The 14,629-nt window shown below is 40.8% G+C and overlaps 2 protein-coding genes across 2 annotated transcripts; both read right to left on the bottom strand.

The window, feature by feature from the left end:
* Positions 1 to 3,284: 3,284 nt before the first annotated feature.
* Positions 3,285 to 3,905, bottom strand: LOC110791140 (uncharacterized). The gene has a single exon (XM_056830011.1). It carries the CDS (start codon positions 3,903 to 3,905, stop codon positions 3,285 to 3,287), a length of 621 nt encoding a protein of 206 aa, XP_056685989.1.
* Positions 3,906 to 6,639: 2,734 nt separating this feature from the next.
* Positions 6,640 to 7,362, bottom strand: LOC130461796 (uncharacterized). Its single transcript, XM_056830010.1, has one exon. It carries the CDS (start codon positions 7,360 to 7,362, stop codon positions 6,640 to 6,642), a length of 723 nt encoding a protein of 240 aa, XP_056685988.1.
* Between the last annotated feature and the right edge of the window lie 7,267 nt (positions 7,363 to 14,629).

Here is a 14,629-nt window from a genome sequence, read left to right as displayed (position 1 = left end):
GGTCACAAATATTATGTGTTCTTTTTGGACGACTATACAAATTATTTATGGACCTTCCCCTTGAAAACAAAATCACAGGTCTATAATATTTTTTCGTCTTTTCACACATATGTCAAAACACAATTTGAACGGGACATAAAAGCTTTTCAATGTGACAATGGCCGGGAATTTAATAACACTCCTTTTCATAATTTTTGTGCCAAAAATGGGATGGTTTTTTGTTTTTCGTGCCCACACACTTCTCCTCAAAATGGCAAGGCCGAGCGCAAAATAAAAACAATAAACAATATTGTTCGTACTTTGCTAGCTCATGCATCCATACCTCACTCTTTTTGGCACCATGCCCTTGCCATGGCAACCTATCTACACAATATTCTACCGACAAAACTTCTAGATTTTAAGACGCCGACTCACATTCTTTACCAAAAGATTCCGTCTTATAAGCATCTACGAGTTTTTGGGTGCCTATGCTTCCCCCTTTTTCCCTCTACTCAAATCCATAAATTACAAGCCCGTTCGACTCCTTGCATATTTATGGGCTTTCCTTCAAATCATCGGGGGTATGTATGCTACGATCCATCGAGTCGAAAATTCATCGTAGCAAGACATGTAATTTTCAATGAACTTGTTTTCCCCTTCTCCAAATTACATAAGCCCACAAACTCTCATTATGAGTTCTTAGAGGAAGACAATAACCCTCTTCGAATTCACTTGCTCCATCAACAAACTGGCCAGCAAAATCAATTGCCAGTAAATGGGCCAACTCACACGGAGCCTAATCCCCTCCCAGCTGCCACAAACCAAATACAAACCCCCCCTCACTCCCCTAGGCAGCCCGTATCTCCCTGTGATACCCCTCCATCTGGGCCGGCCCATTCCCCGCCAACCAACTTGCCCACATCAGTTCCCACCACACAGTCACCCCTATACCGCCCACCCCATGTTCGACTGGGCCACACTCAATCCAGCCCAGTCACGCCTCCCTCTCCATTGATCCCACGAATGGTCACTCGAAGCCAACGTGGTATCTACAAACCGAACCTCAAGTATGCTCTTCATGCCATGACACCCACTATCTCTCCAATACCCAAAACACCTATTGGAGCCATTAATGACCCGAATTGGAAACTTGCTATGCAAGATGAATATAATACTTTAATTGAAAATAAGACTTGGGAGTTGGTCCCACGTCCATTTAATGCAAATATTATTCGGTCTTTGTGGATTTTTCGGCATAAAAAGAAATCTGACGGTTCATTTGAGAGGCATAAAGCCCGTCTTGTAGGTGATGGCAGGTCTCAACGGGAAGGCAATGACTGTGATGAAACTTTCAGCCCGGTAGTCAAACCGGCCTCAATCCGGATTGTCCTAAGCATTGCTCTTGCAAAATCATGGCCCATTCATCAACTGGATGTCAAAAATGCATTTTTACATGGAAATTTAAATGAAACAGTATACATGCATCAACCGCTTGGATTTCGTGATCCAACTCATCCAGATTATGTTTGTCTTCTTCACAAATCACTCAATGGTTTGAAACAGGCACCCCGGGCGTGGTATTAGCGTTTTGCTGACTTTGTTGCAACTATTGGGTTCACACACAGTATTTCTGACAACTCTTTATTCATTTATGCCCATGGTCGTGACATTGCTTATATTTTATTATATGTGGATGATATTATACTAACCACTTCTTCAGACGCTCTCCGTTGCACCATCATGTCAAAACTAGCCACGGAATTTGCAATGAAAGATTTGGGTCCATTAAGCTACTTCTTGGGCATTGCCGTCACCCGAGAGAAAAATGGACTCTTTATGTGTCAGAAAAATTATGCTGAAGAAATCCTTGAAAGAGCAGGTATGTCCACATGTAAGCCATGTCCTACACCGATCGACACTAAAGGGAAGTTAAGCACCACTGCCGGCGCCAACTTTGACGACCCAACAAAATACCGTCAACTGGCCGGAGCCCTTCAATACTTAACGTTCACCAGACCGGATATTTCATATGCAGTGCAGCAAATATGTTTATTCATGCATGATCCTAAAGTTGAGCACATGAATGCGTTGAAACGCGTACTGCGCTACATTCGAGAAACAATTGACTATGGTACGCATTTGCAAAAATCATCTCTAGACACCATATTATCTTACACAGATGCTGATTGGGGCGGTTTCCCAGATACTCGCCGGTCAACTTCTGGTTATTGTGTATTTTTTGGTGATAATTTGATTACTTGGTCCTCGAAACGCCAACCCACATTGTCTAAATCAAGTGCCGAAGCTGAATACCGAGGGGTAGCAAACGTTGTGTCCGAGTCCTGTTGGATTCGAAATTTACTAGTTGAGCTAAAGTGTCCTATCTCCAAAGCAATGTTGGTATATTGCGACAATGTGAGTGCTATTTATTTATCTGGCAATCCGGTTCAACATCAACGTACCAAGCACATTGAAATGGATATTCATTTTGTCTGTGAAAAGGTACAACGAGGCGAGGTACGAGTTTTACATGTTCCATCCCGTCAACAAATAGTAGATATTTTTACAAAGGGCTTCCGCGCGTACTTTTTGATGACTTCCGGGACAGTCTAACCGTCCGCCAATCTCCCGTTTCGACTGCGGGGGTGTAATAGAATAAATAAATAAATAAATAAATATGTAAATAATTTTATTTAGTTAGTCAAAGATTTGATTTGGTTTGTTAGAGTATATCACGTAGGATATATTTAGTTAGTCAAATATTCTGTAACAATTTCCCTTGATTCTAGCACTTGATTATGGGTTGTAAATCTTGTATATAAACAACACAAATCAATGAGAATAGCACGGCTTATCATTCTCACACCAAGTGCATCGCCTTGGGAGCACCAGTCTTGTTTGTGAAAAGGAAGGATGGAAGTATGAGGCTCTGTATAGACTACAGGGAGCTCAATAAGGTCATGATCAAGAATAAGTATCCTTTGCCTAGGATAGAGGACCTATTTGACCAACTGAAAGGAGCAGGAATCTTATCAAAGATCGATTTGCGCTAAGGTTATCATCAATTGAGAATCGTTGATCACGATATACCAAAGACCGCATTCAGGACTAGATACGGATATTATGAGTTCACCGTTATGCCTTTTGGGTTAACCAATGCACCTGCAATATTTATGGACTTATTGAACCGTGTATTCCATGCCTATTTTTTTTGGAAAATAAAAGGGGAATTTTATTACCAAAGAGGGGAAAAACAGGCAACAGCTATACAAGCACAGAGCCAAACCAGCCTACAGATTACAAAGCTAACAGCTTAAATCCAACAGTTTAGAACAAAGATCAGAAGGACATCTAGCAGCAACTCTAAACTGAATGTCCTTAAACAATTCAGCAAGAGTTCTACAGTGTTGGTTGTACAGTTTATCATTCCTATTGAGCCAAATAGAGTAAACTGCTTCAGCAAAAAACATCACCAACAGCTTCTGACTGGCTCCATTCTTCTTACTGCATTTCAATACCCACTCTAATTCATCATGAAAACCAGCAGGAGCCTTAGCAAATTGAAGGAGAGTGAGTACCCTTTGCCAGACTTGAGATGTAAATCCACACTCAAAAAATAGATGATCAACAGATTCAGAGGTAGTATTGCAGTAAAGATAGCTATCACAAGTAACAATTGACCATTTCAGCAACCTGTCAAGGGTTGGAATTCTCTTCAAGATCACAAACCAGAGAATGAATAAGCTCTTAGGAGTAGCATAGTTGTTACATGTTACTCTTCTCCATGGAACCTTAGGAAAGTCACCACATAATTTCTTATACATCAGATTGATGGAAAATTGATCACTTTTCATTACACTATCCCATCCACCCACACTCTCCACCAGAGATAGACAACCAAAAATCTTTTTCAGAACCCAGGACATTTACTAGAGCACTAAAAACTACCAAGAGATCTCCCTTTAATGTAATAGCTAACAACCCATCTCACCCAAAGTTTATCTTTTTGGTGAGAAAGTGCCCAGAGAAGCCTTCAAACAGCTGCCTTGTTCCACAGTTCCATGTTTTTGATGTTTAAACCACCAGCAGTTTTGGGAAGACAAAGAGTTGCCCAAGAAACCAGAGCTTTCTTTTAGCTAGTGGTGTCACCAGTCCACAAGAAGAGCCTGCAGTACCCCTGACTTTCTTTTATAACTTTTTTAGGAAGGACAAAAATCTGGCACCAGAAGTTCTGTAAACTGAGTAGAATAGTTTTGACCAATTGTAACCTGCCAGCATAGGAAAGGAATCTTGTAGTCCAAGACTTGGCTCTGACAAGAATCTTGTCAATTAAAGGTTTACATTGGATATAGGATAACTTTGTGGTAGAAAGAGGGACACCCAAGTATCTGAAAGGAAATTCACCCATTGGAATATTAAGACTTGAGAGAATCTGGTTCTGCATTGCACTTGTAATACCACATAAATAGACATTGCTTTTATCCAGATTAGCTTCCAATCCAGAAGCAATAGAGAAATTCTGGAATTTCTGAAACAACATGGAGACAGTGATAGGATCCCCTCTACAGAACATGAGGAGATCATCAACAAACATCATATGAGTGATGTTCAATCTTTCACACTTGGGGTGAAAATTAAAATTAGGGTCAGCCTTGAGCATGTTCATGTTTCTTGAGAGATACTCCATACCCATAGCAAATAGGAAAGAAGAGAGAGGGTCTCCCTGTCTAAGACCTTTCTTAGCAGCAAAGAGAGGACATGGTCTTCCATTCAGTTGTACACTATAGGAGACAGAAGTGATGCAAGCAAAAATCCAATCTAGAAACACAGTAGGAAATCCCAGTTCAGTCATAACACACCTAAGGAAACTCCATTCAATTGAATCATAGGCTTTTTTGAGGTCCACTTTGATCATACATCTAGGGGATAGGTGCTTCCTGTTGGAGCCTTTAACAAGTTCAGTAGCCAACAATATATTGTCAGCAATATGTCTTCCAGGTATGAAACCAGCTTGGCACTCACTAACTACAGAGCTCACCACTCTCTGCAGTATAGCAGTAAGAATTTTTGAGATGATCTTGTAAAGAACTGTGCAGCAGGCAATTGGTCTGTATTCTTTGATCTTGGTGGGATTTGGGACCTTAGGGACTAAAGTAATAGAAGTGCAGTGAATTTGTTTCAGCAATACTTTTTTGTCAAAAAATTCTCGAACTGAAGCATAAATATCATTTTTAAGATCTGGCCATGCTTTTTTGAAAAACACAGCATTCAACCCATCAATACCAGGGGCCTTATAGTCATCAATACCTTTCAGTGCAAGGTCAATTTCTGCATTAGTAACTGGGCAACACAGGTAAGCTCTATCTCCATAATTCAGCTGAGGTCCACTCCTCAAAGTGGGAATATCAATCATAGGAAGACTTTGGGCAGAAGAACCCAAGAGAGAAGTATAGAACTGAACTATTTCAGTCTGAATGTCTGCAGGTCTCACCAGCTTATTATTGGCATCATCAGTAAGCTCAGCAATCCTGTTGATCCTGTGTCTTTCTTTGACTGCAGCAAAGAAATAACTACTGTTTGAGTCACCATCCCTCAACCAATGGAGCCTAGCCTTCTGCTTCAGAGCACTTTCTTCAGTTTTTAACCATTTCCTTAACTGAGAAACACACCTTTGTTCCAGATCCAACAGAGAGGAATCAGAACGAGAGTTCTGAAGTTGGTTTTGAACAATATCTAACTGAGCTCTAGCTTGATCAATTTTGTCCTGGATCCCTTTGAATTCTTGCTGGTGCAGAGATTTGAGCTTTGCTTTAACCAATTTGAGTCTTTCCCACACCTTAAACATAGCATACCCATGAACATTCTTTTTCCAGCCAAGTTCCACCATAGTGAGAAAGCTAGGGTGATCAGCAAGATAGTTGAAGAACTTGAAAGGTCTTCCACCCCCCTTAAATTCTGGGATACATTTGATAAGAAGGGGGCAATGATCAGAAAGAGAAGCATTGAGATAGTCAGAACAGATAGCACTCTTGTTATGCATCCATTCAGTATTGCCTAAGCATCTGTCTATTCTGCTAGCAGTTTTAGTAGAATCCCCTCCTTTGTGCCATTAATAGAAGTGACCCCTACTCCTTAACTCATAAAGTTTGCAATCATCAATAAAGGTAGGAAAATCCGTAATTTCAGCCCAAGAGACTGGAGTTCCATTAATTCTATCTTGAACACCAAGAATAGCATTGAAATCTCCAGCAATGAGCCATGGAATATTAACAATTCCATTCCCAATTCTACCAAGCTCACTCCATAATTGCTTCCTGTCATCAATAGTGTGCAAGCCATACACAGCAGTAAAATAAAAAGCAAAATCACCTTGTGAGTCAGTGATCTCACAATGAATGAATTGCTCATGAGTCTTGCCAATTTTAACTGTAACAAGACCAGGTTGCCACCCTAACCAAATCCTTCCCCTACTACAAAAAAGATAATTGTGTTCCCACTGCCATTGAGTGCCAAACTTTCTGGCAATGGTTTGAAATTTACTGCTCTTTACTCTAGTTTCTAATATAGCTATAATAGTAACATTATGTTGACTTATAAGTTTTTTTACCTCAGTAACCTTAGAGGGATCATTCATCCCTCTAACATTCCATGTGCATAAGCTTAGCATAAAGGATCTGGAGGAAGCACAATCCCATCCCCTTGTCCCACAGCAGTATCCCCATCAATATCATCATCAGTATTAGGAGTATCAGAATCATCTTCAACCAAAGTGCAGAAAGTGTTGCTAGTAGGAACAGGCACACCCCTATTTCTTGTGCTCTTAGTAGCAACCCTCCATCCTGCATCAGCACCAGAATGTGTAACTGCAACTGGTTGGTTCAAAGGGGTGGATGCAGGTGTGGGTGCACCAGCAACTACAGGTTGTTGTTTCTTGGGAACCCACACCTTCTTCACTTTCTGTGTTTCTTTCCTGGTGGGTTGATGGTGAGTGTAGTTCACTGCTTCACAATTGTGGCCTGGCATTTGACATTGGTGACAGTATGTAGGTCTCCAATCATACTGAACCTTCTGTTTGAACACATTGCCACTTATATCTTCAATCCAAATGTGTTCTCGAAGTTCACCAGTGACATCCATTTCAACCAGAAGTCTTGCAAATGATACTCTTTGTTGCTTGGTAGTACAGTCATCAGCACATACAGGCACTCCCAGTAAACTGCCAATCCTGCTCAGTGAATCACAACTCCAGCAGTTAAGGGGTAAATTAGGCAACCTAATCCACAGGGGTATGACCCTAAGAACCTCTTCATACAAGTCAAAATCAGATGACCAATGCTTGATGATTATTGGTCTACTGAAGAATGTATAAGGACCTCCACTCATCACTTCATTTCTCTCTTCAATAGAATTAAAATGTACTACAAAATACCCATCATCATGTAGATAGATACTAGGGTAACTAACATGACTCCAATTTGTAGCAATATATCTTTTAATAGAGGCAATAGTAGGTACTTCACCCACTATGTATAACACCAGAGATCAAATCCACTTCTCAGTCAAGGCATCAACCTCAGGTTTCTGCAGTTGAGCCATTTTCTTCCCTTCCTTCAAAATTGGGGAAACAAATTGAAGAGAGGCACCTTTACTAGTTAATGGTGAACGTTGGAACAAACTGGACCAAGCAGGAGCAGTTGTAGCAGTTGCTACTACAGGAGGATCCTGCAAATTCAACCTTCTTTGAACCTGTTGATTTCCAATAACTCCTTGAATGGGCTCACAGATCTGATTACTTTGGACCAAAGTTTCCTCAAGTTGCACAGCCAAGCTTCTAATCCTCTCAATAACCTCCTCCCCTCCTTGAGAACCTCCCCTATTTCTACTATCATGACCTGAAATCCCACCCCCCTCCAGATTTGGACCCAACGGCTCATTTCGATTCACAGTAGGAACAGGGATGCCAAGAGAATGATGATATTGTAAAATAGTATTATGAAGTTCAATAGGTATTAGACCAGCACTAGCATGAACCAGGGGGGAAGAAATCAACTCACCCAACGACTCTATGGAAGCAGAGCTACCAGTTGCTTGAGAATTCCATGCCTATTTGGACAAGTTTGTAGTGGTTTTCATAGATGACATCCTAGTGTATTCGAAGAGTGAAGAGGATCACGCTGAACACTTGAGATCTGTGTTGAGTACGCTGAGAGATAACCAGTTGTATGCCAAGTTCTCAAAGTGTGAACTTTGGTTGGAAAGGGTTGAATTTTTGGGACAATTTGTGTCTAAAGAAGGAGTGGCAGTAGACCCTGCGAAGATCAAAGTTGTTAGTGAATGGCCTACAACCAAGAGTGTGACTGACATTCGAAGTTTTCTAGGATTAGCTGGTTACTATAGACGCTTTGTGCAAGACTTCTCTAGGATAGCCAAGCCAATGAAAACCTTGATGAAGAAGGAAGCAAAGTTTGAGTGGAATGACTTGTGTGAGGAGGCGTTCCCAGCCTTGAAGACGCGATTGAAAACCGCGCCGGTGTTAACCTTGCCAGATGAGAGTGGTACCTATGATGTATATAGTGATGCCTCTAAGAATGGTTTAGGGTGTGTATTGATGCAGAACGGAAAGGTTATTGCGTATGCGTCGAGGCAGTTGAAGCCCTATGAATCCAATTACCCTACCCATGATTTAGAGCTAGCCGCCATAGTGTTTGCATTGAAGATATGGAGACACTATCTGTATGGTGTAAAATGTAGAATATTCAAGGATCATAAGAGTTTGAAGTATATTTTCACACAGAAGGATTTGAATATGCGCCAACGAAGGTGGTTGGAGTTAATCAAGGATTATGATTTGAATATTCAGTACCATGAAGGGAAAGCTAATTTAGTTGCGGATGCCTTGAGTAGGAAATTAAGTCATAGTGTTAATGCGTTAGTAGTTGCTAACGAGCTGTGTAAGGACATGCAGCGTTTGCACCTTGAAATAGTGAGTGGTGAATGTCTTGAGGGAATGATGAATTCCTTAACCATCCAGCCGTCGATATTCGATGAGATTAAGGAGAATCAGGCTGGTGATGTAAAGTTGGAGAGAATAAAGGAAAAGATTTCGCAAGGAAAGGAGTTAGATTTCAAGATCCATGACGATTGAAGTTTGAGGTACAAAGGCAGGTGGTGCGTGCCTCAAAAGTGTGGTGAATTGAAGGAGAAATTGATGAGAGAAGGTCACAATACGCCATATTCTGTGCACCCAGGTGGTGACAAGTTGTATAAGGATTTGAAAAAGATCTATTAGTGGCCAAGGATAAAGAATGAAGTAGCTGAATTTGTGGCTAGATGTTTGACTTGTCAGAAAGTCAAGATAGAACATGGAGACCTCAAGGAAAGGTCCAACCTTTGAAGATTGCAAGCTGGAAATGGGACTGTATTTCAATGGACTTTGTCACTTGTTTGCCTAAGTCGAAAACAGGAAATGATACAATTTGGGTCGTGGTAGATAGGTTGACCAAGTCGGCAGTGTTTATACCAATGAAGGAAACCTGGAAAATGGAACAACTTGCTGAATCTTACATTAAGAATGTTGTGAGATTACATGGAGTTCCTAAGGATATCGTATCAGATAGGGATTCAAGGTTTCTTTTGAATTTCTGGAAAAGTGTGCAGAAGAGCTTTGGTACGACATTGAAAATGAGTATAGCCTTCCACCCAGCCACAGATGGACAAACTGAGAGAACCATCCAAACCCTTGAGGACATGCTTCGTGCATGCGTCATCGATTTCCAAGGAAGTTGGGAAGATATCCTGGATTTGATTGAGTTTCCATACAACAATAGCTATCATGCTAGTATAGGAATGGCACCATTTGAGGCCATGTATGGACAGAAGTGTAGAAGTCTACTTTGTTGGAATGACATTAGTGAAACCGTAGTGTTGGGACCTAAATTGATAGAGGACACCATGAACCAAATCCGAAGCATCCAATCGAAAATTCAAGCGGCGCAGGATCGCCAAAAGAGTTACGCAGACTTGAAACGTAGGGATGAAGAGTTCAGCATAGGTGATAAGGTGTTGCTCAAAGTGTCACCAATGAAAGGTGTCATGAGATTTGGAAAGAAAGGGAAGTTAAGCCCTAAGTACATAGGCCCATACAAAATCTTAGAACGAATTTGAAAGGTAGCCTATAGACTAGCCTTGCCTATGGACTTGCATATAGTGCATAATGTGTTCCACATATCTCAGTTGAGGAAGTATGTTCCAGATAAGTCGCATGTGTTGCAACCGGAGACCATAGAATTAGACCAAAATTTAACTTTCGAGGAAAGACCTGTCAAAATCCTGGATAGTAAAGTGCGTAGTACACGTACTAAGAATGTGAAAATTGTCAAAGTGTTGTGGTCTAATCAAGAATCTGAGGAAGCAACTTGGGAAGCGGAGGACGAAATGAGAAAGAAATATCCCGAACTATTTCCCAAGGTTAGTTGAGTTACGGGGTCGTAACTCGGGTCTTTTAAGGGGGGTAGAGTGCGGTAAATTTCGCACTTTTTACCTTGTTTTCCCCTATTTTATGCTCAATTTAGTGCTTTCTATTGAATTTGCAATTAATATTGTCCTGTTTAATCATTTACAGAGTACAACAACTTAAATTTTTTGCAAGTAATTGCATTAAAGTCTCAAGTTTTGAGATTGAATTTTGATTTCCGAACCCAAGTTTCGGAACGAAACTTCTTTTAAGGAAGGTAGACTGTAATACCTCGTATTTTTATAATAATTATAAATATATTTTATTATATTTATAAAGCATTTTATGATTTTTAGAATTTATTTCGCATTTAAATGTTATTTAAATTTATTTTTAATTAATTGGAATATTTATTATTTTAATTAATTACGAAACGAATTTAATTTTCGAGTCGGAAAATTTAATGGGTTGCAAGTAATTTTAAAGGTTTGGCTTTTAAATGAAAAGTCCAACTCGTTTTATTAATCGAGTCCAATCAAAAGAATTTAATTCTATGCCTAAGGCTAGCCCAATCATTTAAATGCTAAGCCCAATGTCAAATTTCCAAGCCTAGCCCACTAGGGATATGAGAGCATATAAATAGGACTCTCCTCATTAATGATCCCCTTATTTTTCATTAAGCCTTTCCCCTCTTGCTTGCCCCACACTCTTTCTCTGTCCTCTCTTTTCCGGCTCACCCGCACGCACAGCACGAGCACTCGTCGTGCCTCATGTGATGTCGTGCCCTCGCTGCTCGCCCACACTCTCGCCCACTCTCTTGCTCGCAGCCCGCCCAGCCAGCATGCCTTGCTGATGGTGCTGTATTGCTGGTGCGCTTCTTCCCACCCAACCACACACGTCCCTCACCCTCTTGCTCTCGTCTCTTGCGCGCACAGCGCCCAGCGCACTCTCGTCCCGCACGCTAGTTACCCCTCGCCTGCGCACACACGATTGCGTGTGTGTGTGTGTTCTTTTGTTTCGTTCGTTCAATTCTTTCGCCCAATCACATTAATTCGTGGTTGCTCCGTGCTATAGGCCGGATTGGTATAATTCTCTTCTTCCTTACATATTCTATTTCAATTCCGTATTTTAAATTATGTTATTATTATTATTGTTTTGAATAATTAAAATGTTGGGAATCGGTTATGAACACCGTATTTGGAGGATTTATATGTTTTGATTCATTAGGAGTATTTTAATTATTAAAGCATGAATTTTCAGATTTGTTTATATAATAAAGAATTGATTTTTATGTTAAATTGGTTTTATTGGGAAATTCAAGTTAGGGTTTTAACCTAGACCTAATGGGTCAATTGATTAGCATAATTAGGTGATTAATTTAATTATGATAATCGATTATATGATTTATTATTATGCTATTGTACGGGATGTTTAGCATACTTTTGAGCCAACTATTCGACCACGTTGTTGTAGGCACCTACTTTTGTCCCCATTCCCAAAAGGGAAGGTTCGATGATGAGAACATAAATCTCCGCTTGGCAACGCATCTCCTATAAAATAACGAATCTCAATCACCCCTTTCACTTCAGTCAAAACTGCTATTTATAGAAACCTGCTAAGAATAGTAACTGCCGTAAGAAGTAGTTGTTAAAAGTGGCAAAGTCATAAAAGATAGAAATCTGTCAGAATTAGGTGTTGCACTCCAACATAAGTCCTAAAAGAGATAGAATTGGCAAAAGGAATTCTATTCCTGCTATAATTCGAAAATAAGAGTTACGTATTAATTAAATTCCTAACGAACCTAGAGTTCGTAACGGGCCCAGACGCATTCCGTCATAATTTAATACGCACTAAGAAACTCGGATAAGTCTCAAAAAGCTCCGTGTTTAAGAGTCCAAATCTGACAAAAAGCTCGGCCCAGATCCTATTTTCAACGCCTGGGTTCGGGCGCCGAAATCTTCGGCGCCCAGCCCTGGGCGCTGAAAATACCTAGGGCCGTGTCGTCTCCGAATTCTTTTTGGATTCGATTTCTAAAGATCTATCTTTCCACAAACTCTTTCCCTATAAATACAGCCTCAAAATTGACGTGAAAAAAACACACAACTCCATAACCTGAGTATTGACTCTAGCCTTAAGCCTAGCCTCACGTTGCAAAATTGATCCGGCGTTCTGTCGCAATCGACCCAAAAGTCGAACAGAACGCATCATGTCCCTTGTAGCTGATGATTTAAGCCTAAATACTGGAACACTACTTAGAAACCCGAGATTTGTTAAATAAAAGGAGAAATAGCAAAGCCAAGTGGTTAGTTTTCTGAGAACCGTGACGCACCTCTCAAGGGTGCGTTGTAATGTGTCCCTCATATTGATTTAATCGCTTTCATCACCCTTTTATAAAATTGTCAAACTATTAAGTTGATTGATCTATCACGCCTAATAAGATAATACCTTGGACAATTGAATTATCATGCTAGGTACCTTAAATCAATCTAAATAAGATAATCACGATGGATTTAGTATTATGTGTTGCATATTGCTAAAATCAATTCAGAATAGTTTAATAGTTTAACGCATGTCCCTTCCATTATTTATGCTTAGCTAGTAAGGATAACCTGCCTCTGGAGTTATCGATGAGCACTCCTCTCGGTAGTTACAGTCCCCCGAACTCTCAATCTCTGCCCTGCGGGTGTACGTTGAGCGATCCCCACACCAGGGATCACAAGGGAACCTATGGCCGTCGTGGTCGAACATAATTGCACTCCCTTTATGTCACGATAACCGGGTTTTGTCAGTTTTTCTCATTGTCGTTAAAAACTGAATGGCGACTCCTATATTACTAGTCGATTGGGTGTAAACTCACAGGAAATCTAACTACACTTGATCTGACGACGTCACGCCCACGAGGGACGAGGTCATGCATTAGCCTCGTGCTTTTTCGACCCCCTCACAGTGGCGACTCCATTGGGGAACGTTAATGAAATACTCGTGCTCGTAGGTAATCAAAATAGCCAAAGGGTGAAACGATCCTACTCTGCGTTTATTTCCTTATCAAGTTGGGACGACCTGAAAATCAGCATATTAATGTGAACGGGCAGAACCGCATAACGAATCTCGGCTCCCTTGGCATGTTTCATCTCGAGAGTTGGGACTAAGGATACCCATCGCCAACCGGGGGGTGCATACCCTTCGAATGTTGTCCACTCGGAACTTTTCGGTAGTAGTACACCCGTCCCAAACCCAATCGCTCACCCACTAAGGTCCCTCTCATTGGTGCATGCCCCCTTGGCTTACATCGTGATTGGCCTCTTGGGACGAAATTCGTCTGTTGAATGCACTACCTCGACCGGGGCATGTGTTGGATCTACGATAAAAGCAGTACCAAGCCAGCGCAAATATTACCCATAGAAGCCTATCATAAACTACGTGACATATTATTTTTTGCTTCATGTTGTAATGCTAGTTATGTGTAGCGAATTATGTGATTATGTTGTGATTGTGTGTGACAAATAAAACCAGAAAACTAACGACCCTAAAAATTTCCCAAACATTCATAAACACCGATTGGCTAAAGAGTTATACCAAAATACGTGTTCCGCAACCCCGGGCGATCGCCACAAAAATAAGCGACGCCTAGGATGGCCTATAACGGATTCCACAACGCTGCACAACACGTAAAGGACGTTATTAGTCAAGCACGCAAAATTAAGTCGCATGTACGAAAAAATAGACGAATAGAATACGAGTACCAGTCAGGGACGCATTTTCAGCGCCCCTGGCTGGGCGCCAATTATTTCAACGCCCCTGCTGGGCGCTGTAGTTGCTGCTTGGCCTTTTGGCCAGGCACCGTAGCCTCGGTGCCCGTGCATAAAATATACGTAGGAATAAAAAAAAAATTCGTAACAAATTTGCTACGAGGACGTATGAAAAAGGCGCTCGATTCTAAGAACGACTTATAAAATAAATAACTCCTTGTGTCGTCATTAGGCCTCCTATGACGACAATGTTCGGCACAAAAACCGAGCAAGCTAATTAAAATAACTTTGAATGTCACACGGGCAAAGATTTTCGAAAACATAAAAGAGTTCAGAGTGCACACACAATAGTCCAAATATACTAGTCCGACTTAAGGGTAGTCATAAAGTGTCTAAAGGGCCAACTCATAAAATAAACTAATATGTCTCCCACTCCATAATGTTAATA

The sequence above is a fragment of the Spinacia oleracea genome, chromosome 5 (genome assembly GCF_020520425.1).
Source record: "Spinacia oleracea cultivar Varoflay chromosome 5, BTI_SOV_V1, whole genome shotgun sequence".
In the NCBI taxonomy this organism is placed as follows: Eukaryota; Viridiplantae; Streptophyta; class Magnoliopsida; order Caryophyllales; family Amaranthaceae; genus Spinacia; species Spinacia oleracea.
The sequence above is the reverse complement of the archived record's forward strand: the minus strand, read 5'-3'. Positions and strand labels throughout refer to the sequence as shown.